This window comes from Paramormyrops kingsleyae, chromosome 23 (assembly GCF_048594095.1).
Source record: "Paramormyrops kingsleyae isolate MSU_618 chromosome 23, PKINGS_0.4, whole genome shotgun sequence".
Taxonomy (NCBI): Eukaryota; Metazoa; Chordata; class Actinopteri; order Osteoglossiformes; family Mormyridae; genus Paramormyrops; species Paramormyrops kingsleyae.
The window spans coordinates 19,617,436-19,644,054 of NC_132819.1; the positions used below are offsets into that span (position 1 = coordinate 19,617,436).

The 26,619-nt window shown below is 45.2% G+C and overlaps 3 protein-coding genes across 7 annotated transcripts in view; all 3 read right to left on the minus strand.

Moving 5' to 3' along the window:
* LOC111852080 (protein MTSS 1-like) overlaps positions 1 to 9,294 on the minus strand; it is a 28,931-nt gene extending 19,637 nt beyond the window's left edge. The window contains exons 1-3 of the mRNA XM_023827610.2: positions 8,873 to 9,294; positions 6,938 to 6,999; positions 6,173 to 6,246 (exon numbers count right to left, since the gene is read on the minus strand). Of these exons, the coding sequence (XP_023683378.2) occupies positions 6,173 to 6,246; positions 6,938 to 6,999; positions 8,873 to 8,944 (208 nt within the window). The 5' untranslated portion in view covers positions 8,945 to 9,294. The remainder of the gene's footprint in view (positions 1 to 6,172; positions 6,247 to 6,937; positions 7,000 to 8,872) is intronic.
* Positions 9,295 to 13,261: 3,967 nt separating this feature from the next.
* On the minus strand, positions 13,262 to 18,257 carry LOC111852551 (secretagogin-like). Of its 3 annotated transcripts, XR_002840258.2 has the most exons (12): positions 17,877 to 18,257; positions 17,602 to 17,672; positions 16,869 to 16,955; positions 16,647 to 16,736; positions 16,514 to 16,570; positions 15,939 to 16,016; positions 15,514 to 15,569; positions 15,346 to 15,409; positions 15,178 to 15,223; positions 14,344 to 14,403; positions 13,589 to 13,657; positions 13,340 to 13,409 (listed from the first exon to the last, which is right to left on the minus strand). XR_002840258.2 is itself a non-coding variant. In XM_023828619.2 (11 exons), the coding sequence occupies exons 1-11, from the start codon at positions 17,944 to 17,946 to the stop codon at positions 13,281 to 13,283; spliced, it is 786 nt and encodes a 261-aa protein (XP_023684387.1). In that variant the 5' UTR covers positions 17,947 to 18,257; the 3' UTR covers positions 13,262 to 13,280. The 3 variants fall into 3 exon arrangements, 2 of the variants coding, with proteins under 2 accessions (XP_023684387.1, XP_023684378.1); XM_023828619.2 differs by lacking the exon at positions 15,346 to 15,409 and having other exon boundaries at positions 13,262 to 13,409; positions 15,939 to 15,989; XM_023828610.2 differs by lacking the exon at positions 15,346 to 15,409 and having other exon boundaries at positions 13,262 to 13,409.
* Positions 18,258 to 18,386: 129 nt separating this feature from the next.
* Positions 18,387 to 26,619, minus strand: part of LOC111852392 (F-actin-uncapping protein LRRC16A-like) — a 39,414-nt gene continuing 31,181 nt past the window's right edge. For 2 of the 3 annotated variants that reach the window (XM_023828275.2, XM_023828289.2), the window contains 12 exons: positions 25,509 to 25,684; positions 25,252 to 25,339; positions 24,995 to 25,135; positions 23,515 to 23,581; positions 23,189 to 23,409; positions 22,840 to 22,949; positions 22,232 to 22,649; positions 21,448 to 21,496; positions 21,025 to 21,264; positions 20,613 to 20,741; positions 19,818 to 19,973; positions 18,387 to 19,465 (listed from right to left, as the gene is read on the minus strand). In XM_023828275.2, the coding sequence (XP_023684043.1) occupies positions 19,311 to 19,465; positions 19,818 to 19,973; positions 20,613 to 20,741; positions 21,025 to 21,264; positions 21,448 to 21,496; positions 22,232 to 22,649; positions 22,840 to 22,949; positions 23,189 to 23,409; positions 23,515 to 23,581; positions 24,995 to 25,135; positions 25,252 to 25,339; positions 25,509 to 25,684 (1,950 nt within the window). In that variant the 3' untranslated portion in view covers positions 18,387 to 19,310. The remainder of the gene's footprint in view (positions 19,466 to 19,817; positions 19,974 to 20,612; positions 20,742 to 21,024; positions 21,265 to 21,447; positions 21,497 to 22,231; positions 22,650 to 22,839; positions 22,950 to 23,188; positions 23,410 to 23,514; positions 23,582 to 24,994; positions 25,136 to 25,251; positions 25,340 to 25,508; positions 25,685 to 26,619) is intronic. The other variant, XM_023828282.2, reaches the window with a different exon arrangement.

The window sequence follows — 26,619 nt, forward strand, 5'->3', positions numbered from 1 at the left end:
CTCAGTGGCTGCTGTGTGGACCACAGGCTTGGGAAGCGGGCTTGGAAGCAGGCTGTGCCCTCCTGCCATTTGTGGGAAACAGTCCCCTCCCCACTGTGCCTCCTCAACCGCGGAGACAAGGCCTCTCTGCCCCCAAACTGCCCGAAGGGGCCCCGTTTCCATGGCAGATGGCTGGAAAGGTAAAGGGCACAGACGGCCCCCTGCTGGCAGAGTACGGGGGTTCATTATGCCGTTATGAGGTTGCTGTCTCTCTCACAGCATGGCTGAATGCCTGCGTGAGGCAGGAGTTACACGTCAAAGTGCCCACTGCCGACACCTATCCCTCTCAACGTGTTGGTAACACGGCCACAGTTTTTTGAGGAAACAACTGCCGGGACGATGGCAGCCGCCAGTAAAGACATGTTTTATTTACAATGACTCCAGGGGAGGGTGGGGGGTGGGGGTGAGCTCAGCAAAACGAAGCAGCCGTGGCGTTAGCTTTCATTAGCCGGCATCTAGCGCTTTCCGCGCAAGGTCCTCATTGCCGATTCAGACACGGTAAATAATGCCGTTTGATTCCCGCAAACGAAAGGAGTCTGGCGGGCCCGTGGAGGGGGAGCATCTGACGGTGGGTTTCATCTGCAGAGGGCGCCGTTTAATTATTCAGCTGCATGTTAGGCCAACCCAAAGCTTAAATACAGTGTAAAATCACCTCACCACCTACACATGACATAAAATATGACATCCGATGACATCCGATGACATCCGATGACATCCTCAACCAATGCGGCTTCAAATGACCCAGCAGCTGCAGCAGGTCGTGAGTAGTAACGCAAGAACAAAATAAATGAAAGTTCTTATAATGCAAGTGTGGTCAAACTCTAACCAACACCTGAATTAAGGCCACTTTAGCGGTATCTGTGCTAAGGTATTGTACAAGTTTCTTGTGTAAACAGAAACAGGCGCCTATCGATAGTAAACACGGGTTTCTCTTCGCAAACACCCAGTTTTAACGTGTCAAGGCTCATCTGGATTCTAGCGTAAGAAATCACCTCCAAATCAGATAAAGCAAATAAATATCACTGTGAGATTTCCTTCCACTGAAGCTGTTAAGTCGGCTTGCATGCAAATATTTTACACTCCATTTAATGATTCTTAATCCCTCACTAACAGCAGTTCATCTGGAGGTCTGAGAAAGTTATTAACACTTTCGGGTAAATGGATTCTCTCAGTCTCGGAAAAAAATATACTGACGTTCTTCTATGCTGCCAACCTACATGAAATTGAGCAGAGAGTGATCTACAGTTTCCAAGCCCTTAAAAAAAACAGCTAACGATTTAAATCCTTTCCACACCGTGGTCGAAAACAGCTGCACTGAAACGCCAGTCTTGTCACTACAGGGAGTGCGATGTCACTCAGCGGCTGGAGCGAATGGAGAACAGCAGCTGCTCGACCTCCACATTACCCAGACTTCCTCTTCAGGTCCAAAAATCAAAAAAATGTGCTAAACAGACAGGCACCGGGAAGGACGCCTACATGATGAAACGTGGACCCCAACTTATTTACAGTGGGACAAAGACCCCTGTGCACCCTGGCGTTTAAACGGCAGGCAAGTTATTCATTCTAAATAACTGAAGTACCTACCGAAATAATCAGTAATTATAACTGAATTGTACTTAGAACTGTACTTTAATTAGAACTGTACAATTAAAGCCATGCCAAAAAGCCTTTTTTGGTGACTTTGGGTGGTCTGTGCACTACTATATGAGCACTTTTAAGAGTAATAATAATAATAATAATAATGAGATACTTTATTGATCCCCATGGAGAAATTCTCTCTACGTCTCCCCCAACTTGCTCTCTGTAGGTGCGAGTAAGCTGGCTGTGAAGGGCAGCCACCCACAGCAGCTCCCAGGGAGCTGGGGGTTAAGGGCCTCGCTGAGGGACCCGCAGATGTGCCAAAGCACCACAGGCACAGTCTTAGCCCACTGAGCTGCTCGCTGCCCATCACAACCTTAAAGTAACTGCATGTGACTGGACACAGATGTTTTTTTTTTCTGACATTATATTCATAAAAACCAGCAAGGTGCAGTAGCGAGCCAGCGAATCACATCTATGCTAAAGCAAGACATTAGCCTCCCATTAACCACCCGTACCAGGAATCTGGCACTAATCAGAATTTAATGTAAGCTACATGGAAGGATGAGGTGCTTACAAAGCTACAAGTTTAACCTGGATTTATGATAACAAAGAAAAAACCCTCTTGGCATTCTGGGTAATCTGCATCCACGAAGTTCAGATGTCACACACCACACCAGACCAGAGAGAGGAAGAAAGGTAAATAAGTTCCCGTAATGAATACCTTTCGTTGCTCCTAAATTAATTCTGACGTAGGCAGTACATCATAAAGGCCGTTATTGACATTATTCATAGCTATGTGTACACATGGCTACAACAAGCCATTGTCACGTACAAATCACCCAAAGGCAGGGCAGAGGAAGTGTGCCGTAATCAGCAGATGCCAAAGTGAAGCGATACTTTGGGCGTGCAACAGGTTCAGTGTGGTTTGAGCTACTAGGTAGGGGAAGGACTCCATAAACACAGCAGAAAAGTCAAACGTCACACTCCCTTGACAAGATGCTCAACGCCGAAGAACCGGTGTAACAGCCTGAAATCACTTACTCCATCCAACCTGGTACTTCAGTGAATATAATCCAAGGGAATTTCTCTACTGTTGTAAAGTTTCCAAATAACAGCATTAAAAAAAAATCGTCTTTCAGATACTATCGTTATTTACTTGTGTGTAAGATTTTGGATCATGGTTCAACAACAGAAAGATCATGAGTAGCTCTTCAGGTGAGGGTCACACACAGCTTTCTAGTGTATAGATACATGACTATACCCAGCATCTGATAACTGGTTAGGTCCACCTTCTGATACTTGGTAGAACCCGGCTTCACAAAAGCTGCCGGCAGTCTCTGGCGGTACCAAAGGCCCATGGGGTCGGCCATCTGTACCGAGCCCTGCTCCTCTTCTCCAGCTTGCTTGCCGTCTGTCTCCAAGCACCGTGTGGACGCTGAGCTGCCATGAGCTCCTTCCCATTCCAAAGGCACCTCCATGGTGGCAAGTGCAGCAGATCCCCAAATGCAGGCAGGTTTAATGCAACCCTGCTATAATAACTACAGGGTCCCACACAAAAGGACATAAAGGATTTGGGAACCTTGTCAGACTAAATGTTCACTACACCCATGTGGTCCTCCAAGCCAACATACAGGATAAAAGGGGCAACATTCGTAAAGATGGGGATATCTTCTTGGCATGGGTTCCAGCGAATCACATCTATGCTAAAGCAAGACATTAGCCTTGTAGTGTGTATAAATTTTATGTATGCCTGTACGGTGACCTTGAGTGTCAGAAAGGCACCTTTTAAATAAAATGTATTATTATTATTATTATTATTATGGTGATAAAGGGCCTACAACAACAGCTTCAGGATCACTGATGATGAATGGCGGCAACAGGACTGATGAGGAAGCTTCCAATGCAAGCTGATTTCGCACAGAACATCTCCTTCGGGGTCTATGACATCACATTACCCCTAAACCTAACCCTAACCCTAACCCAAAGAGGAGGTCTATGACATCACAATGGCACTTGGATTCTCTGAACACCATTAAACTTAACCCTGACCCCTAAACTGTGTTTCTAAGGCTATAAATCTTAGGGAGACAAGTGCATACAAGAGGACAATCCTGTAATCTGCAGAAAAGCTCCATATTAAATTACTGAAACCCAAAGTGAAATGCCAACAGGACTAAACCCATATGAATTACACAGCACTCCTCTGGTCTGCAGAAATGTCAGCGGCGGACAGTCATGGTGGATCTGCACTGGCTATCACAACAGAAGCAGAACTGGAAGCTGACAGTTAAAGTAGAACCAGGCCCGTCAGCTGACATGTGGCGGTTCCATTAAACCCTGGGCTTTTCCACTTGCTTTTCCACTTGCTGGATATCCTCCAACTTCTGCCAGCAAAAACCAATAAACAAGAGAGGGAGGTGAGAGTGCAGCTTCCTTGTGCGTCACCTTCTGAAAGAGCACAGAGGATGCGAATGTCATAGTATTTGGGGCGGCATCTCCTCAGTGAGTCGGGAAGACGGAGCAGGGCCGCTCAGGGTGAGCTTAAGCACCTTGGTTCCTAAACCCCAGATCTGATCACATGCAAAGACACCCCCCCCCACCCCACCTCTGTATGATGACAACATCCAAATGAAAGTAAAACATGTTTCAGGTAGCAGTGTAAACAATAGGGCCACTCCTGAAACCTTAAGCCAAGCCCTTTGTGCTGCTGGTTTTCCCTCCACCCCAAACACGTGAGAATAGCTCTGCGCGTGTTTCGGCTTTTCGGTCCTCTGTGCGGCAACGTGTCCTGAAGGCAGAGGGGTGTTGCTGAGGGGTGGCACACCAACATTTACGTGATTATGAAGCTGGTGAGAGCAGCAAGTACCACTAGAGCAGGAAATGCAGGCAGAATGGGGTGGGATTGCGAGCTATATGCGCTGAGGAAGACCTGAGGAAGACCTCCGCCAGGTGCTGGCATCATGATAACCGCTGGTCATTTAAGAGCAGGGCTGCACGATATCAAATCATGACATGTGAAGTTTCCAAGAGTAACATTGCTTATAAACATTGTTTATAGAACAAAAAAGGAGGTTAAATTATCCAAAGTATACTAGTGTTTACTTAACTAGTAACTAGTGTTATGTAGGTGGAAGTGAGAGTAAAGGTTCACATGTATTCTATTTTATGAATTTATTTTGATCTGCTTCTGATTTTAAGTTTTTATAAGCTGCCGAACCAAAAAAACAAAGTATTGAGAGTACGACTCGTTGCGCTCTGTCTCCATTTTTGTCTCCTTAAAGGCTGTATTTCTCCCCAGTCTGTGTGTGTACGTGACTTTATTCTCGCTCACTGTTCTACCGCTGTCCTTTTAAGGATCATGCAATAAAAGAGTCTGCTAAAAATTGAACTTTGCTGTCTGCCTCCTGATCTCTTCGCCACTTGAGCTCTGCAATATTTAATTTATTTGACCTGTGACGTGTTTATAATTGATTATTAAATGTGGCCAGCAAATCGATCTTTCGTTTTCCACAGAATAAAAACATACGATGAAACGTTATTCTGCTAAAAACCTGGCAAGTTATTTAACTGCCGCCACCGGCGATATTAGACAAACCTTTATTGTTTATGGATTGAATTTTCTGGGTATGTGGAAGGTTTGGACACGATAGCCCATCCCAGTTTCACTGATGTTACAGTTCCAAATTCTGAGACCAGCTTTTCTGTGGTGCTGTGCTGGAGCGGTTTTTTTCTGGCCCTGGGTCAGTTGTTTGCAGTGGAAACATGCGGAACTAGTTCCGGATTGGGAAAAAGTCTGGCACCGGTTCCAGAACCAAGTTGGTGGAAATGAGGCAATATAGGTTGAGAGGGACTAAACAAGAGAGCAGAGCCAGGACTGAGGCACTGACTGGTAGCAGAGCCAGAATAGAGGAACTGACAAAAAAAAAAAGAATGACCGAACTGCTGTAGCTTCCCTGACAACCAGCCATGTCTCTCCAGGCCCCAGTTCAGGAGCAGGATGTGACTCCTAGGGATCAGAGTTGACATCAGGCTGTACATCCTCCATAACACACCCACACAAACAGATTAACTCTCATACACGTCACACAAGCGGATTCACTCTCACACACACCCACGCCAACACACCCGCACAAGTGAATTCACTCTCTTACATATAAACATACACAAGTGGATTCACTGGGACACACAAAAATGCACTCACGCAAATAAGTTGATCCACTCTCTGAAGTGCACACTGCGAGCAGGACTATGATGATGTGCTACAAGAAGTCTTGATAAGGCGTTAATCAGGCAACCATTCGACCACCGCCCCCCCACACCTTCCAGTAGCCCCTGAAGACACATTACAAGCATGCCATCCTTGGATCACCATTTGGGTATGTTGAGTGGGCACCAGCATTCGAAATGTGTCAGAGCAGTTCGCGGGAGGGGAGGGGGGGGAGTTCTGCTAGATGTTGATGGAGCAAGTGGCGATTCCATTCTGCCCTCCTCTGCCCTCCACACACACACACACACACACACACACACACACACACACACGCAGTCTGCTCACCTCGCGCGCCCATGGCTAAGTCAGCCACCTTCTGCAGGGCATCCAGGAATGCTGCAGCTGCCACCACAGTGGTCCTGAAAGGCGGGGCATAGATGATGCATCACCGGCTTCACATAACCCCGCCCACTAGCAGTAATGATAAACCCACCCACTAGCAGTAATGATAACCCCACCCACTAGCAGTAATGATAACCCCACCCACTAGCAGTAATGATAACCCCACCTACCAGTACCTATGAGACCCCCATCCCCCATCAACGATACAGCAGCCAAATACTGCCTTCACATGATTCAGTAATACCCCAGTAAAGAATACTAGTCCTGCTCATTGTGCTTGTCCAGCACTTTGGTCAGCTGTTATTGTTGTTTTTAAAGTGCTTTATAAATAAACTTGACTTGACTTGACTTGACATATTACATAAATGCACAATGCTGTGCTTTCATCTCATTTATTCTTGCATAGATAGATAGATAGATAGATAGATAGATAGATAGATAGATAGGTCTGGCAAAGAGTTGGGAGGGAACAAGAACGTGGACTGTTTAGGGGTCCACAAGGACTGGGTTGAGAAACACTGCCTTAAAGTTTATGCTGAGGCTATTCTAGAGCAGAAATACGCTTATTTTGGAGTGGAAATAAGCTAATTAAAGAGTGGAAATGGGCTGATTCTAGAACAGAAATAAAGTCTTTCTGTACATCATTCAATAGGGCCTAAAAGTTGGACATGTGTGTGTGCCGTGTCCAAGGGAAAGATCTCCACAAACCTGAGCTGGGACTGAAACTTGCCAGCCTTGCTGATGAAGTCCTCCCAGACAGGGTAGCTGCTCTGAGGAGATAGGCAAAAAGAAATCAACTCACAAACAGCCTCCATCAACTCACTGTACTGGATCATGTCAGTAGTTTCTACCAACAAGATCAGTCTGAAGTTTAAGGACACTCTACTTACATGTAACCAGGTGCAGTAAAGATACCCATTTCTTTGTATTATGTGTGAAAGACTGGAATAAACCACCTACAAACACCTACAGATATTTAGAGGGACAATGAGGGTGACCTTGAAAGACAAGAAAACAATTGACTGAAGCCCTCGAGGTCAAACGGGGACGCGGCAAACTCACACATAAGCGTACAACACAAAACAGTCAGGAAGCATAGCATCCGCAAGTAGACCTACAACACAAAGCTGCAGAAATGTCCTGCATCTGTTACCAGGAAACATCTGTAAGAGGGTTTGGAGATTGGTTACAATCAAAGACCATTTTACCAGGGGGAGACCTGAAAGAGCACAGCCCCCAGGGACCACTGACTCAACATGTACAATTGTTATGTATAAAACAGTCACTTATGAAAACACTACCTAGACGGCAAGTACATCTCAAACAAAAGCAATGAAAGACAAAAAGGACCTCGGGGCAGAATCAATTTCTGACGCCGAAAATGTTCTACATGTCCAAGTTCTGCATTTGCAATTACATTAAACGGTTAGCAATCTCCGGTAAATGGCTCAAAGACTACAGGAGAAGGTTAATCCCGACTGTTTTAATTGAAAATATGGGGTGCACTCGCTTTCAATAACAGCAAAGCCTGCTTATATTTCTCAATGAATATTTTAGCCGGCTACGTCAATGAATTAGCTCTCTTCAGTCCCGCCATCTGTGGCAATTATAACAGCACTATGCCTGATGTGTATAATTTGCATAAAATAATTAGATGCCGGTTAATTTTAGACAGATTATTGCCTGTATTAATATGGACGCATAAACAATGCTGGGTAGTCATGTGATAAGAAAAACAATCATTATTGTATAAGTTATCCGCAGAACTCGACTTGAATTTCTCCTCACTGAACATGATTTCCTGTGCATTGGGTATATATGTCAAAGGGAGTCTCATTACATTTTCGGCTATTGACAACCTGCAGCAGGCTTATGAAAACAATGATTCGAAAACAGCATTATGCTTTATAACTGACATTTGAACCAGGAGGACCCTTGTTAATCATGTCTACCCCAAACCGTTCATTGAAAACGTCATATCGGCTTAGATGAAGAGACTGTATAGTAATAAAATTTCAAAACGCTGCAATAATTAACTTCTATAGGTTGTTGTCAAAAGCGCATGATTAACTCAGTTAACTTTCTGCACAACTTATAATTAGACATTCATTAAATGTATTAGCCAGCAACAACACCCCACAAACACAGCAAACCATAGCAAAGCCACCCAACCCTAAATACCATATAAACATTTTACTGCAATACTTCAAATGCCATTTTATTGTTCCTAGTCTGTAAGGTCGCCTAAATGACATAGTCTAATTAAAGTCCTTCGCTATAGCCACACATCAGACAAGTCGCCTAAGCTGGTCCAAGTTTCGGGAGTTTCCTTCCTGGTCCCTCAAACAATCTGCATGTTACAATTAGCTGACAGAAACTATTTTCTGAACGAGAGCAACCATAGACTAACGATGTCTAGATCATATCATAAAACGGTTTAGGGTTTAACCCGTTGACAGTCAATAAATATATCAAATAAAAGATAAAATATTAGCAGTTGGAAGATGGATAAAAATTAGCAGCATTGTAAGCGTGTACCGGTATATTTGATGACAAGGTGTCACGTGCAGGTTTTGCGCTGAAAAAGACCCGCTGTCACACACGGCACTAGATCAGAGTTGGGTTTTTAAGCGGCTCTCCTACCTTCATGTCGCTGATAACGGTGTGGAAAAGCCCCCCAAGCGCACCGCACTCCCTCTCAAACACAGCCTCCATTTTCTGTCAGTCACAGGTAAGAAAGCATCGAAAATGTCAACTGATAGGAATACTTCAAAAATAAAAATGAAAAACAGCTTCCCGATAAACTAGAAATGACGGCATCAAAATGAAGCGGCTGTCCTCAAAACCCAGGGCAAAAACCTTAAAAGAGATAATTTAAAATCTGTTTTTCCCATATTGAAAAAAATCCCATATACAGCTGGTATGAAATACACACAAGCTGTATCAAGAAATCAAAAACGGCTATCGGCTATATGCATATATCTATGTGTGAATGGTCGGAGAAAGATAAGCGAAACGAAGCGACTTTCAGTGACTTAAGTTGTGCACAGCTGGCCCCGCTTCTCCGCGCGCCCTGGCTGATGCGCGTCCCCGACACCAGGCGCGCTCCAGCGTCGCGCCTCCTCTTTCATTCATATCTGGAGATTCACAAGGACCGCCGCCGATGATGCCACAGTACCGCAGTACTTCATTCATTCAAACGTTGTAAACATCAGTGGACATGAGTTTAATGTACATAAAATAGAAGATTATATGATTCTTTTAAGTAGGAGCATTCAAAGTTAGCAATGTAATATTATAAATGTTTAATTCGTCATCAAATTTCAACGCTCCAGCTAAAATGTTTCCATACTGATGAACATCTGCCCCCTAGTGGCCAAAGTGTCACCATGTAGAGCGGGAGTCTCAGGGTCGGGAGTCTCAGGAGTCTCAGGGTCGGGAGTCTCAGGGTCGGGAGTGTGGGCGCGCAGGTCTCTGCTCCACGTCGTCCCCTTAATTACTCAGGCAATGATTTCCATATTTACATGACATGTTTTAAATGTAATTATAATGCATTTTAAATGACCTTCAGTGCAGGCTCCGACCAAAATACCCTGCTGCACTTAACCAGTGGCTACATTAAATCCAAATGGGATAGTCAGTGCCGTATATAAAAAACTGAAATACTTCAAAGATATAAATAAGCCCAACTCTGGTCTTTCCGGATTACAACAATACGATCCTGTGCACGCTGTAACCTGACATCCACGGAGAACCTGAAAACAAAACATACGTTTTATAAGACATATTCCGACCAAAACGGATTATTCGGTACAGAAGACCACTAGAGGTCGCTCAAAGCTTGCGCGACAAATCACGTTCAGTGGCTTCAGTTAAACAGTGAAACGATTCAATTTAACTTCAATCAGAAAATGAGTTTTAATGAGAAAATCCAGATTTCGCCTCAATTTTTCATTATGGAGGCATACTTTCATTATGGTTTATGGTTTGATCGGGTATGTTTGCAGTTCTAAGACGTCGTACCAGAAATTCGGCCGAATATGGTAAAATCATGTGCTGAAGAAATAAACCCTAAATATTCTGCCTCACAATTTCTCCCCTAAAAAATGTGAACTTAAAGTTTTAAAAGGTTTTAAGAGCAACAGGCATCACCTAATGAACAGACCTGTTTATAACACACAGGTTACAAATCCTCAGATGCTCCAAGAGTCCCGATTGATAATCTCCAAAAGGAAGACATTAACCAGTACCCACATTGCACTTTGCAGTGATTTATGGTACATTAGCCTACCTAACAACCCTGAAATATTATTCAATCTACATCTGTAGCCCATAAACACGTTTTAACATGAAAAAGGCGTAACCAGCTAATATATGGGCCAAAACACACCCCATCAACTAATTATGTAGAACAGGGAGATGTGCATCATTTCCACTTTTAAAGTCGATATTGAATTATTGAGCGGCGCCAACCGCAAATCACAGAGAATAGTCACATTTAAACTAATAGTGTGGGTTTGTTCATCTCCGATCTCTCCTCGAGAGCATTTCCTACACGTGGAGCTGCGTTTTAGCCCCGCCCCATCGCCACTGTCAATTGGTCTTAGGCTGACGGCCGCTATTTGTGTCACACGTCCACTGGCTGCCCGCTGTTATTGGTGTGCTCTGCGGGAAGCAGATAATGACCGGTCTATCACTGCGTGCAAATGAAGGCTTGCCTGTCTGTTTTTAAAATGTAGGAGTAGTGTATCTGCCGAGATCTGTACCATATTAGTACGACATAGCCTACCCTTTTTTATCCGAGAGTTATGGTATTAATCACATCACCCGTGAAACAATAGCCTATGGTAAATAAGACACAGTTTAACAGAAAAAGTCATGATTTTAGTTTTAATTATACTAATAGAAATATAATGGAAATTTAGAAACCACAGAGTTGCCAAATTGTCCGTAGGTGTGAATGGCGCGTGCGTCCCGTGACGGGTTGACGCCTCATCATGCGTTTTCTTTGCCTGCTGCCCCCAGCTTCTGGGATACGCTTTGGACTCCCTGCGACCCTTCACTCTCAGAAAAAAAGAGTACCAATTAGTATCTTTGCTTGTCACTGGTCCTGTACCCACAATGGTCTGCCTATTGTACCCATAGCTCTAGGTAATTGTACCTTTTATGGTGCAGAAATGGACTCCAAGGAACATCTCCAAGGTACAAACAACATTATTGCACCCCCAATGGTACAAAAATGTTCCTCATAATCCATTTCTGTACCTTAAAAGGTACAGTTACCTATGGCTAAGGGTACAATTGGCAGACCCATGAGGGTACAGTACTAGTGACAAGCAAAGGTACATATTGGTTCTCTTTTTTTCCTGAGAGTGTGCATAGGACACACGGGAACAGAAAATGAATGGATGGATGGAAAAATAAGTCATTCCTCAATGATTTTTCTTAAGGATTTCATGTGGCATCTATCATGTGGATCAGTTACAGAAACAACAGCGATGTCCTGAAGCAGTCCTGTGTAAGATGATGGGATCCCCCTGTGACAGAACAAGAGGAGAGATGCTGCTGTAGGGTAGCCAGCAGACAGTGACTAACTTAGCAATCGGTCGTCACTGGTTTGTTCTGGAGAGCTTTAGCAGTGGAAGGTCACTGATGTTTTTGAGCACAGGCCAGCCAAGGCTGCACGCCCTCCTCTCGCCCACAGCTCCAAGCTTTAATTGCAGCCTGACTAGGTTTCCGAATTTCTCTCCTTGTGCCCGGGTGCCGATAGGCTGAAATTAAAGCAGGCCACAGCTGGGGCCAAATGACAGAGGAGCATCAGCGTCATGACCCTCGCGGTGCAGCTGGGCGTAATTACAGCAATCAGATGCTACTGCGGGAAGCTCCTCCCCTTCCAAAAACAGCAGACAAGAAGAAGAATCAAAATATGGGAAGCTCACAATCGCTTAATAAATAATAAAGTGGTTCCTCTTGTATGCCCACTGAGACATTGTTCCTTATTGTCTGTCATTGTTACCAACATTGTGTATACCACTGTGTAACGCTGTGGTGACAAAGCTTTCGGATGCCATGCCCACGTTTGTGCTAAAACCGGCCATTGCGGAGCAGAATCGGCATTTAAGGGGATCGCAGCTTTGTGTGTGGAGTTCACATGCACAGACACACTGCAAAAACGTATGGAAAACCTTCCCAGAAGAGCGGCAGCTGTTATAGCTGCCAAAGGGGGGGGCAACTCCACAGTGGTGGCTATGGATTTAGAGTGGAATGTTATAAAAGTTCCTTTAGCGGAAATGGACAGGCGTCCCAATAGTCTTGTCCGTATAATGTATTTGTTATGGCTGCATTTTAAAGTATAACCACCACATCTGTCATGTCTGCTTCTGTGCCATGTGATATGGATACAAGTGCTTTAGGTTCCAGAATCTCCAGTCTCGTTTTGTCTGCTGCTCTCCTATTCCATTGCATTTGCCAGGCATTTATAGCAATTCTGTCTGGTTTTTTGATTACACTGCATGCAGTATGACGGGCAAATGCCATTATTCCCGACTCACTCCACCCAAGAAGAGGAATGACACCAAATAATGTTGGCACTCTACCTTTATTTCACTGGCAGTGAAAATCTCTCAAGGAACAGCTTTTCTTGAATATTTTCATTTACGAGACCAACCATGTCAGACAGACTCTACTCTTACTGTGATTACGCCAAATCACCATAACGCAGATAAGTTATAAATAATCACAACATCGGACAATTCAAATACAGAAAAGCATAGCTGCTGAGATACAGGCGAGAAGCATCATATATGAACCTGAATCCAGCTCAGCGACATGCAGACACACTGCAGAACATCACTAAAGCTGAGGCAGACACCTGTCCACACACGCGTGGAACACGGGATCACGGGATCTCACATCACAGGAGCCCTCGGGCGGCTGTTAGACAGTGTGTTGCACTGCGTCATTTCAACCACATGGGACACTGTGGCAAAGGGGGAGCACTGCTTCTGTGTGTGTGTGTGTGTGTGTGTGGGGGGGGGGGGGGGGGGAGGGGTTACGAATTCAGCTTCAGCCCCAGACACAGTGCCAGTTCATTCTTCTGGATCTTTCCATCCCGGTTGACATCACAATGCTCCAGCAGCACGTGACGAAACTTATCGAGGTCGACACTGCTGATGTTGGCCTGAGGGATGATAAGCATACAAATAGTTGGAACACAGCTGTAAGCTGCAAAGCATGCTGGGAAATGTTCTTTGTGTGTATGCAGGACACTGTTTTGTTGTGTTTTTTCCCAAATGCCTAAACCATGGAGGAGATGTTCAAGGCTTGAAAACTAGAAGAACAATGCATGAAGGATCCAACCTTGACCAGCTCCATCATGTCCTTCACAAAGCCATCTACTTCAGGTCCTTCTAAAGCTCCAGTCTTACTCTGAAATGCAGACAAATTCTAGGTGAATATTTACAGAAAGAACATGGAGTCAAATGTGCTACCTTTTTATTATCAAATCTCAATGCATACCTTCAAGAAAGCTTTTCGCATTTATGCAAACGCTTGATCACATTCATAATTCTGCTGAGTTGTGTTTAGTGAGGCTGACTTCCAGATTCCCCTCCTGCATTTAATTACGATTGTTGTGACTCTGGTTGCATATCCACCCTTTCATCGTTTTTAGAAAAGATGTTTAGAAAAGATGCCACAGTTTACTCCAACCAAGGTCCTCAAGAAGAACTGGACAGCTCAGTTAATGATCCTCTTGTAGGTTTCAGCTTGACTGACTTTTTGATTGCAGCCCCAGAGTTAGAATAATCATTAGTGGCCCATTAATAATCACTGTCGGAGAAGATTCAGTATGCAAGTAATAAACTGATTAACCCGTTTGGTGGCCATTTCCCATTTTACAGATTATCATACATTTTTGATATCTTAAGGTACACTGCTAGGGTTCTTACTGTTCATTCTACATGTTGGACAAAGTAATGTTTGTCACACATCAAATATTAAGATGCCAAAGTTGGTGTAACACATGTTATTGGTACCATTTGGGTGAACCAGGCTGTGAGTGATATCCTGTGATATCGCCATCAGAGCTTGGAGGCTTTGTGTCTCCTACTTACGACATCATAGTGTGCAAAGATGGCCTCAAAGTCGCGCTTCCTGTCCTCTTGACTGCAGGCCTGAAACAGGCAGGTGTGAGGTGCTAAGACAGTATTTAAAGTACTATTTTAACCACAAAAGTAGGACTATACACTGGGCGTTGCTTGCAGTTAGTGATCATTATAGTTGAAGACCATCAAAGGACAAACGGAGCTACGAGAGCACCAGAGCATTGGGGCCAGTGTGTAACTGTGCCTGTGATCGGAAGGTCGTTGGTTCAAATCCTGTCCTCAGCCTTTGAGCAGCATAACCCTCCGGTATGCTCCAGGGGAGCTGGATAAATGGCTGATCCTGCCATCTGACCCCAGACTTTCTTCTCACCTGTATATATGTCTTTATGTCTCAAATGAGAGTATGATAGGATATACCCAAACTAAAGAATTCCAACGTACCTGTACTTGTGCAGATCAAAGAATTAAAGTGTCTTCATCAAAAGAATTACAGAGAGATGTAAATTTCAAATGGAAAAACTCAGAGTGAGAATATTCAGCTCTGATGATCTGCGACAGGTCTGTTACAGTAGTCTATCTTTTCCACTGGCTTAAAGCAGGTGGTGAGAATCAGTTAGTGTAGACACCGAGTCTCACTTGAAGAAACATCTGATTTCTCTATACTTTCTCAGGTTTTCTCCTATGATGATATGCATTGATGTTGTGTTGTCATGCTGCTGTTGAATGTGGGATTTTTAAGAAGCTCCTGAGGATTTACACCACAGATCTTTAATTTCTTGGGTCGGAGCCCCTGCTGGATGCAAGTTCACCTCAACTGTGACACAAGAGAAGCAGCAGACTTACATCCATCTTGAATTTCAGCAGGAAGTTTTCTCGCAAAGCTAAGATCCTAGAAGGGAAGAGGAAAGTCAACAGCTGCCAATCAGAGGAGGAGGTGCACCTCACAAAACTGGGGACTAGAAACATGAGAAGCTTAGCTGAAAACTTCAGAAAGGTGTTCAAATCCATCACCTTCTCAGGGATGCCTATTCTGTCTGCTTCTTCGAATTTTCTCATGATGACTGCACCTTTCTGCCTGTCATATTCCATAAGATGCAGTATTGACCTAGCTTTCTTGGTCTCCAGTAGCCTACAAATTGCCATGTTAGATTAAAAAGAAATGTTTGGTTATGCTGTTACCTGGCTAAGTCATTCAGATCCAGCCGGCCGTCATTATTTTTGTCAAACATCTTCATCTGTAATTAGAGGACATCGATTCAAAAAGGTCATGGGCTGATTAGTAAGCTTACATATTGAGATATGTATTGTGCATCAACACGTGAATATACTAATATGTCCCAAGCATGAAAGCATATCAAATATATTTGTTTTTTGCATGTCTTGTTATTATTATTTCCTCTGTATACTGGTGCAAATGGAAAGCCTCTGCAATGACATGTCACTTTGCAATCAAAATCACTCAAAATTCCTAGCCGACCACAGAAAAGTCTAACTACTTGGAACATAAGGAATGGAAATCCACCATTCAGAAGAAGTAGACGGAAACCCTGAGATCAGATGGACAGTTTCGATATGCAATAAATAGGGGCAGAGCAGGGGGTTACCATGGCTTCCGTGTATTTCTCCAGTTGGCCAGGGGACACCACCTTGTTGTGCTGCAGAAACAGATCCTTTAGGAAATCCTGTTCAGGACAACAGCAGAAAATGTAATAATGTGTCTAGATTAGGCGCTGATGTCCACAGTGCTGCCAAACTGCACACATGTGCTTCCCTGAAAGAGAATGAGCGCACAGTCTTTATGATCTTCATCCGCACCCTACTGCAGGATCTTCAAAAACCTTCAGACCTCTCGTTTATCCATATATAACACCCGATCAAAGCAGGGGCGTTATCAGGTCTGATCACTTGGGGCTATAGCCCGGGATATTTTAAGCCTAGCCCTAAGTATTTTAGCCCTGATGCCAATCTTCCTTCAAAAAGAAAAAGTCAATCCCGAGGTAAACTTGAGTTAGCCCTTGATCTTTTCAGTAGCTAGAAACTCCCCTCGATAAAACCGTCCACCAGTAAAGATGCAGCCATGTTAGAGTCAGAATTTAAAAACACCGGTTTTTGGAAGACCACGGCCTGGAGAAGTGGAGGTCTGCTAAGATCTGTGGCAGGAGGTGGTGAGTCCACTTACCTTGAGCTCCACAGCCGAAATGTACCCACTGCTGTCAGTGTCGTAGTTCCTCCAGATCTGCAGGGAGGGGGGCAAAGTTTGTGTGAGAAGTGGGGGGGGGGGGGACCCCCAGCCAGGGGCACTCAGGTCTTACCCTCATGAACTCAACGCTGCTCTCCAGCGCCTCCTCTCTCCGGAACAGGAGCAGGAAGTTCTCATCTTCTGGAAGCATCTTGCTGGCCAGCTGGAGAGGGATCCTTCTCAGTGTTAAACACTAATCATTTAAAACTTTGCACTGACGAATACAATAAGCTATTCTCCTAGAGTAGGTCTAGGACCTAGACCTACCCGCTGCTAGGTTTACAACTGGACGTACCTCCTGGATCTGCAAGCGCTCATGTCCTCCTCCATCACAAGTAGAGGCAAATCTGTGCTTCATCTGCTGAACCTTCTCCTCTGTGACCTTTCCCGGGACCCAAAGAAAAAGGAATACAAGAGTACGAGCCAGTCATCCTCTCTCCGGGCGCTCTAAGCAGGAGTCACTCGGCATTTATGTCAACTTAGAATCAGTAAAGACGAATCAGCCATGAAGTTTCGATTTTCGGGATCCAGTTCTCACAGAGCTAAGATTCGGCAAACGGAAAGTCAACAGCTGCCAATAAGAGGAGGAGGTGCACCTCACAAAACTGGGGACTAGAGACAGGAGAAGTTTAGCTGAAAACTTCAGAAAGGTGTTCAAATCTGTCACCTTCTATATTCTGTCTGCTAGTTCTTATATTCTCATGTTGACTACACCTTCTACCTATGCTGGGTAGCAATGTGATGTTGCGGCGAAAACTTAATTGCAGACCCACTGCGAGGCAATAAAATGGCATTTATTTATTTATTTTTTATACAACATTATAATTTACCCTTTTACGCTTAACCCATAGCACCAAAACAGGAGTTTTTCTTTTAAGAAACACGCTTTTATTTAAAAAAAAAAGAATTGATAACATAACATCATGCAATTAGGATCTAATATTATTTCATGTTTAAGACTTTTACAGTAATTGTGTATGAATTAAACGTGCGGATTAAACGTTAAGTACAAATGGCTGGTTACTCACGCGGACTCCTAGCTTCTTCATCGTGTGTCGGAAAAAGTCCTCCAGCATTTTTCTGTCTACATAGCCTTTGTCTGTAAGACCAGGGATCGTTTCACTGCGCTGAAAGCTGTATATACTATGTAAACAGCTTTACTTGAAGTTTAAAATTAATTTCAGCCACGCCGCGGATGTCATGTTAAAACAACGACATTAAACATAAAACGATGCATTTCACGTTTTAAACCGGGAAGGATATATGATGAGCACATTTCTAAAGTCTCTCGTTCTGCTCTTACCGTCGCGGTCGAAATGTCGCCAAATGTCCATAAAAAGTGCGGCGTCCAGGTTATGAAAAGCGCTGTCCATGGTGCCTTATCGGGTCAGAGTAGGGGGACTGTGGAGGCAGATGCTCCGCTCCACGCAGACGAGCAGGATCTCCGAGCGCTTTCAGCTGGAGAAGGAACTCGCGCTACTTTATTCTGATGGGAGGGACTCCGCGCGCAGGAAAATTACTACCGTCAAGTGCTCGGAAAGGGCTTAACGTCATTAGGTATAAATAAAAATAAAAATAACTACATTTCACCACCAAATTACGTATCTCAAAGTCTAGGCCTATATAAGCACCCCCGCCAACTCATGTAACCACACGAAAAGAGACGGAACCAAAATGTTTCATAACAGTAGTAATAATATTTCATCTGGTTATTAACGCATGTCAAGTGACAAAATTCTTGTTAATCACCCTGATACATCTTATAAAATCCCAGGAGGTTGTATGTGTTGTGTACATACGCAGATGACACCGATGACATTTTACACATAAATCACTTTAATTGATAAAATGTAAACAAGAGATCCAGATAATTTTTTGTAACGTACTGAGAAGGTTCTCAATCAAAATACCTTTAATTTAATAAACTTCCATCTTCCATTACAAACCAAATTTTATGTATGATTTTATTAATAAAATGTACATTTACCCCCCCCCCCCACATTCAGTGGGCACCTTGAAGGTACATTTGTTTGTTATATACGAAATATATTTCTTGACAAATTATAAAACACCTTGCCTTAATATTGTGCTCTTATATAAAAGTATAGTAGGTATTTGGTATAGAATAAGTACTTATATATTACAGAAGACAACATGTCAACACTTTTCAGACACAGCTGTATCTATGGACAGACACGCCAACACAAACGCACATATTACACACAAAACTACACAAGAGACACTGTCCCTAATTCCTCCCCCAGAATACATTTACAAACTAACTACAAACGACAGTAATTTTGGGAAAAACACATTGAAGCTGAATTTATTTCAGCTGCTCGGAAGAAACAGATTTTTTAAGATTAATTTGCAATCTGCAGGAGATCATCTGGGAACGTGACTGATCACTTTTTTGTAAGGAAACCGGTTAATATTGACCTTGCATTTCGGGCCTGGTGACCCCAACATGACCAGACCCTAAAAATCATGTTTCAAAACAGTAACAAAACACTGATAGCATGGTTTTGGGCCAGGAAGTAATTAAATGTTCATATGGACAGCTAGCCGTAAACCTGCTTTTTTCAGGACATGTGGTCATCAGGGTTTGGTACATGTGAGGAAATCGCAGGAAGGACTTGGAGAAACAGCCTTCTGAAAAACACTGGCTCTTTCTGTGCATTTCTGAACAACCAAAGAGGTGGCAGCATGCATGTATGTCTGACATCAGTCTTTATTTTTATGTAAAAATGTCTTTCTCAGGCTCCTCCTCAGCTTCTGTAGACTCGCTTGCTTGGTTCCTGTCTCTGTCCTTGGTCCTGGGGCCTCCATCCTCAGTGCTGAGGGATCCCCCACTCAGGTGCACAGTAGCATCTGCTATGGAGGCTGGTCGCTCTAGGAGTGCCACCACAGAATATGTGAATCGATGAACACTAGGGGGCGCCATATCACGCAACAGCATAAAACACACATTCTATCCATCACAACCTAGCCCTCATATCTGGAGGAAATGGCAGGTTAACTAGATCAACACAGATGCAGGACCAGTTGGGCTGTCCCTTAGACTTGAACATGCAGTTGTTATATTAGGGAGTCCATGTCATCAGCTGCAAAATCAGCTCCACAGCACCAGAGCTCAGTCTTTTGGGAGGGCTCAGATTGTGCATTACTTAAAAAATTAACCCCATAAGTCATTAACAAAGGCCAGGTGTCGGACAGGTGAAAGGTAACATTTGATTGGTCTAACCATGTCGGGGGAGGGACTTCCTGCGCTCTTGCTCGTCCACTTCCTCGGCGGCACTAGCGGAGCACTGCCGCAGAGACGCGAGCTTCACAGTGGCGGCGGGCCGCTCCGCTTCCGGGTCAGAATCAAACGGGTTCCCATCTCCCAGGGGCTCTGCTGCTGGGAGGAAACAGAACAGCGAGCGACAAAACCATCCATGATATGCGAAAAGTGACTAATTGAAGGAATTATGAGCGAATAAATTAAAGTTAAACTCTGATATAAAACATCCATGCATCCATCCATTTTCTGTACCCGCTTATCCGGTGCAGGATTGGGGGGGTCTGGAGTCGATCCTGGAAGCTATGGACACAAGGCAGGGAATAGCCCAGGGCGGGGCGCCAACCATCAAAGGGCACTAACACCTTTCACACACACAAGCACATCAACGGACAATTTGGCAGCTCCAATTCACGTCAGCATGTTTGTGGACTGAGGCGGGGAAACCGGAGGAAACCCCACAATGACGCAAAGAGAACAAGCAAAGCGCTGCCCACTGCACAACCGTGCGACCCCCCCCCCCCCTATTTGAAAGAGCCAAATGTAAACAAATGAGGAGACTGCAGAAAGTCAGATCAAATAAAAAGCCCTTCATTGTGAGGAAGACATTATACCAGGGGGATTAAATCAGACACTGGAGGCATTTAATCCACTTCCTCTGATCCATCGAGCCTCATTTCTATGAATGTTAAGTGTTTTATTAATGAAGACATCAGTTTGACTACATAGTCTGAGACTGAATATACAGACAGAACTCACCGTCCAGAACAGACAAGGGAAGGCTGCTTGGGCAACACTTCTCACTGTCCGAGGGCGCCCTCTTGGGGCTGTGTGACAGCAGTGACACCTTTGGACACATATTCCCACTGGGAGACTCTGGATGTTCGTCTAAAGCACAATTCAAGAGATTTTCATTAAACAAATGAATTGCGAGCCTCAGGACAGCAGGACCTTAAAATGGCAGACAAAAGTAATGTGGGAGGCAGGAGACTCCAGACAAACATTCATCTGTCATCTTTGTTTTAACATTTATTCTTCTTCAGTGTTGGCACCACCATCACCATCATCATCATCATCATCATCATCTCTGCAGCCAGAACACAGTCAACCCCTCCCAGACTCCCACCGGCATCTCCTAGGGTAAAACCAGCACTTCCAGTGCACAACACACCTATGCTGCGGCTGCTGCTGGTTCGAGGTTTCTGAGGCACAGAGGGCCTGTTGATTAGGGAGGGCTTGCTACTCAGTGGCGGGGGCTTGGGGCTGACAGGAGAGAGGTTACAGGAAGGATTACGGCTCCTGGGTGCAGCCTCCGGCTTCCCGTCGCTCATGGGGGGCCTCTCTGAGGGGCCCGTCACAGTCTCCCCTTTAGGGACCCCCAGCGGCCTGCTGTCTGGTGGAGCTGGGCGCCCTTTGACAAATGAAACACACCAATCAGATGCTCGCAAATTAAGAGACATTCGTGATTTTCTATGTAACATCGGAATTCCTGACCTTTGACGCTTACAGAGACTTTTGGGAAATCGCTCCTAAACTCCATCATTTGATGGATAGCATGGAGGTTAATTTACATGAAGATGGAAGCAGCACCCACCTGGGTCACTGCCTGTGGGCTTCTCAGGACAGGCAGGGGAGTTGACCATCTGCAAGAGATGAAATGTTGCGTGAGGACGTGACAAATCAGCACACACAGTCATTGAACACTACCATCAACCGATTCAAAAGTTAGTAGCACCTCATTCTTCAGGAAGAGCTCTCATCTCCATAAAAATATCATCACCATCATCTGTACGCAAATAGATCAAAGAAAAAGTTTCTGTATAATTAAAATGGCCATCTTAAATCCACTGGATTTCAGTGCAGTGGGAGAAAATCTGCAGGTACAGACCACGGACACTAGAGGGAGCTACTTCCACATAGATGAGCAGAAAGACCAGAAAGTGAGACTGAACTAGGAGCAGCAGAAATGCATTATGGTACTAAACATTTTGGGGTTTAATCTCATGTAGAAAACTGCTGTCACAGGGTAGGAAATGTAATACTGAGACCTCTGTCTGCTGTGAGACCCACACTGTCTAACAATAACCTGTTTCTCCTGCCTCAAATCATGCAGACTTCTCGGCACTGCCCTGACCACAACGGGTAAGAAAGCATTTATTAGGCACTGAGAAGCTGTTTTCTTATTTATTGAACTCAAAAATCTCAGGACCACTCAGTAGTAAACTATCACCTTCTCTAAAGTTCACATCCATCCTCCAGGGTGATCAAGGTCTGGGACTTGATGATCCTGCAACCCCAAACCAGCCATCTAAAAACAAAATCTCCTCCATCTTGGGAACTTTGGCCAAACCCTCAAAGGTCACCAGCTGGACACCAACCTTGTGCGCTCCGGCTGCCCTCTTCTCCTGCTTGGCCTTCATTTCAGCCAGGAGGCCAGTGCCCATCACCTGAACCCTACACCGGCGGCCTCCCATGGGGCTGGCCTTCCCTTCTCCCTCCAAGTGATGATCCACGGAATCAGGAACCTTCAGTTCCTCGGGGTGTTCCACCGCTCTGCCTTGCTCGGTGGGAGGGGCCTTGGGCTCATTGACCTTCGCTGGCTCAGGGGCGGAGCTCCAGCTCAAGCACTTGGGGGACAACGGCTCCTCTGCTGCCGTAGGCCCCGGCACAGCAGGGGCTGGCTGGCCCTTGTCGTGCTTGGAGGAGCGGGACATGATGAGGTTGAGGAACCCGCTCTTCCGAGATTCCCGTTTCGTGTCCCGCTCTTGGGAGCTGGAGCTCTTAAGAGACGAACGCCTATGAGCAACAGAATGTACAAAGCTTAGCCCAGAAGATCAGGGGCGTGGCAGGCCTCCTCATCACAGCAGGGAACCAGAAGTTCTCCAGCTATTAAGGAGCAGAACCCATTAAAGCGCACTTCAAGCTGGGCTGTCACACCAGCATGAAACATGGTCTAAAATCAAGTGCAACCTTCACTTAGACTTACTTAGATCCCATCTTAGTGATTTTCTTAGAGAAGAACTCATCGATGCCCTCATCCACCCTTCCCGTGGGATTGACCTGCTCATCCTCCTGCGAGGGACTGCTGTTCGTCAACTGAAAGGAGACAGAGTTCTACATCCCATCCAGGTACAGCACATAACATTATCTCCAGAACATCATGGACTTGCATGGATTTGCTACAGAAACCTGATGTTTCTGAAGAAGACTGAAGGTGCACCCTGGTAAGTGTATTGTATTATATGCCGAACTTGCAGCATCCATTCAGCCATGTGACTACTGTAGTGACTGCACCACCAAGCCCCGGGGCTGAAGCGTCAAGATGCCACACTCACCGGCGTACTGCCGGACTTCATCTTCTTGTTCCTCTTGGGCCGGAGCTTTGTGTAGTGTTCCAGCTTGCTAGCCTCCTCTGAAGGTAGCTCCTCTATCACCTCTGGGGGAAGTGTTTCCACTATAGGTGGAGGAGGTGGCGTGTCCACCCTGGGCGGCAGGGGTGGGTCCTCGATATGAATAGGCACATCTTCTAAGGCCTTATCCAGGTCAAACTCCATCTCTGATGGACAGATGGTGACCAACAATCAGGAACAAAATCACATAATAGCTCACTGGTGAGGTCATTTGCTACTGATTAAGGATGAGGTCACTGACGACTGCTTACCAAAGGCCCTGGAGACTGGCCGCAGCATTCTGCTGTGGATGCTCCTCCTCTTAGAAATGGGTGTCATCTGCAGAGGAGAAACAGCCAAACCATTACAGGTTTCAGGAGCACACCAGTGCCAGAAAAGGACAGTTGGGTAATACTCCAATGAGCCAGCTGACAAAACAAGTTCTATAACTTGAGTTAAGTGACAGGTTTAAGGTCTGTTATGTTCAAAGCAGATAAAATGCCAAGTCTTTTTCACAGGAAATATAAGCTCGATCAATACAAACCCCAGCAGAACCTAAATGCTGCTGGATTGTCAAGATTTTTGACATCAAAGACTCCAGAATCAACACGAGTGCTTGACTTTTTCCTCCAAAATAAACCATTCATAAAGTAAAATCATCATCATCTGGAATTTATTAGCAGATCAGAAACAAAACAAGTGGCCTTAACCAAACAATCCTGCAGTAACACTAATCCAGGCAGGTAAACTTTGGGAGTCATGTGATGGTCACATCCTCATGTGCATTATTTCTACATGCTCAATACTGGCCTGCATTCTGCGAAACTGCAGCCGAAAACCAATTCTGCGTCGCCTCTGTGCCTATTAACCCACAAGCATGACCCATCTTTCATGACCCATCCCTATTTCCTACTCCCAGAATGTCATGTCATTATTTCAGAGTCCGATATCACAATGTACACCGAGTGCCTATCAGAAGTATTCCCAGCGTCGCCCAACAAGGCCGGCTCTTTTCTAAACAGCGAATTAGAGCTTATACTAATCCGAATGACTAAGGAGTCCTGTGTTCATTCTCTCATGAACCACCATCACCATCATGCAACGAAGAAAAACAAAAAGATCAAAATGACCCTCATCCAGCTCAACTTAGTCAATATGACCCCAGGGCTCTGATTTATGAAATAATTCTGTGAAGGTCTCCGGATTTGACGTCCTGCCCTGCCTGATGAGTTAGAGCAGCTCAATTACTATTTCATGCCCTTCATGGCCATAACTCATTGGCGGCGGAGGCTGTGGATGGTCGCTGGTTTCTGGGTGTCTACTGTCTGAGGGTGAAGCAGACTTGATGACAATGGCAGTAGTAAATCAAGCAAGAGGCACGGCAGAGTGACCTGGACAGCAGAGTCACTGGGAAACAGAGTGGCAGATGGTAGAGAGAGAGGGGCCAGTTAAAAGGAGATGCGGGGCGGGGGGGGGGGGGGGGGGGGGTTTGTACTCTGTAATGCATCTCCAGCCCTGGGACAAGCGGTTTAGAGAGAACCACAGAGCCTCACGTGGCAATGACATGGATCTGTTTCTTTTGAAAGTGGAGCACAGTCAAGCTAGCAACTGGAAAATGAGCCTTTAAAAACCCATACTAAGGAACATATTTAATAAATGATCACATGATAAGGCTGAGCAGACAAACTCCCACCGGTTCAGATGATCTGTGACGACCCGAGCCCTCCGGCTCACAACAAGAAGTGCCCCTACCATGCAGGTGTCCAGATCTTCCAGTCTCTCCACCTCCACGGGCTCCTGATTGGCTATCACCGGGACCGCCTCCTCTTGGAGCTCCACCTCCAGGGATTCCTGTTGCTGCACTGGCTTTCCCTTCCTGGCCAGGTGCTCTGCCTGATTGGAGGGGTTGGATTTACTGAACTGTTAAAAAAATGGGGACCAAGCCCCTTCAAACTCCTTTTAATAAGGGACTGGTCACCATGGATTTGTGTGTGCGCTCCTGGGCTCACCAGAATATGCTGGGATCTGGAGAGAGACTCCAAAACCTCATCAACAATGCGATCAGAGAGGAAGGAGGCCATGGTGAGCTTCACATCACTTTATGTGAGGAGGAAAAATGAGAGGGTTATACTACACACCACAGATCACGCCAAGGAAACAGTATCATCCAACCAGGAAACATGCAGGCACATACACACACCGCACATACATTCACGGCAGTCTGCATGAGAGAGAGAGCATTAACATGTCCCAGAGCAAGTCTTACCTGATCTTGTTGATGATGTCCACACCAGACTGCTCCAGTAGAGTGGCCTTGACAAAACTGCGGGGAACTACCATCCTGCCAGCACCTGCCTTGATCAGCTCCTGCCGCAAGTGGGCCTTCTTCATCACGCAGGGACACAGTGCTTCTGCTGCATCCACCATGGATTTGAGCATGGTCTATAGAGGAAAGAGGGAGGAGTCAAGAGAAGAACACACCCCCTCATTAACTCACGACTGCAGAGACCGCCTCTATGAAGGCTGCTAACAAAGACTGGGATATGGAGGCTGAGGTCCTGAAAACTTCCACACCGGTTTTCCAAAAAAATGCGCCATAGCACTGTGCAATCAGACCTATGGATGAAAAAACAAGAAGCTTATTTCTATTTTATAGAACATTGTGCTGAAGCAGAAAAGCTAAACACTTACACCCACTGTGGAGATTCAAATGCCTTGTTGTTCAACAGGAATGTGTCTTTGGCGCATGTTTTAGATTAAGCCCATCTCTAACTGCAGGAATAAGTCCAGAATTGCAGCCAACCTCACATTGGCAGGAAAGAGCAGCCTGGCCTAACGTTTCACCACAGGGTCCAGCATCTGCTGCCGGCTCGCAGGAAGTCAGCAGATAAGGCAGGCAAAGAGAAGGCAGCGCCGTGTCAGCTCAGGGCCAAGGAATGAGACTGACAGTATATAATTTGACCATCCTACGTGATCATTTTTATAATGGCTGAGACTGTACGGCAGCCAAATATGCTCTCAAAAATGTATCTGACCTTCATTTAGAAGGCCTTTAAAGAAGCTGCTGTTTTGATACAGGTGCACGTGTGTGTGTCTCACGTGGGATTTCATGGAGAACAGAGACCCCAGGATTCCTAACAAGTAGCCAGGCACAGAAAGCGCATATGATTCAGCTGGCAAATCAATCACTCCGATGTACAGACCCATTTAGAGTTGGTCTCTTCACAGTCCTGATTAATGGTAATCGCAGCTTCAGGGGAAAGGCCGGCAAATCAAAGGGCATCAATTATACGTGATGGAAGGCCACCGTTTCTCACTCCGTGGGCTGTCAGACAGCTGAGGCAAGTCTGTCCTCATGGGACACAAGCTGCCTTCCA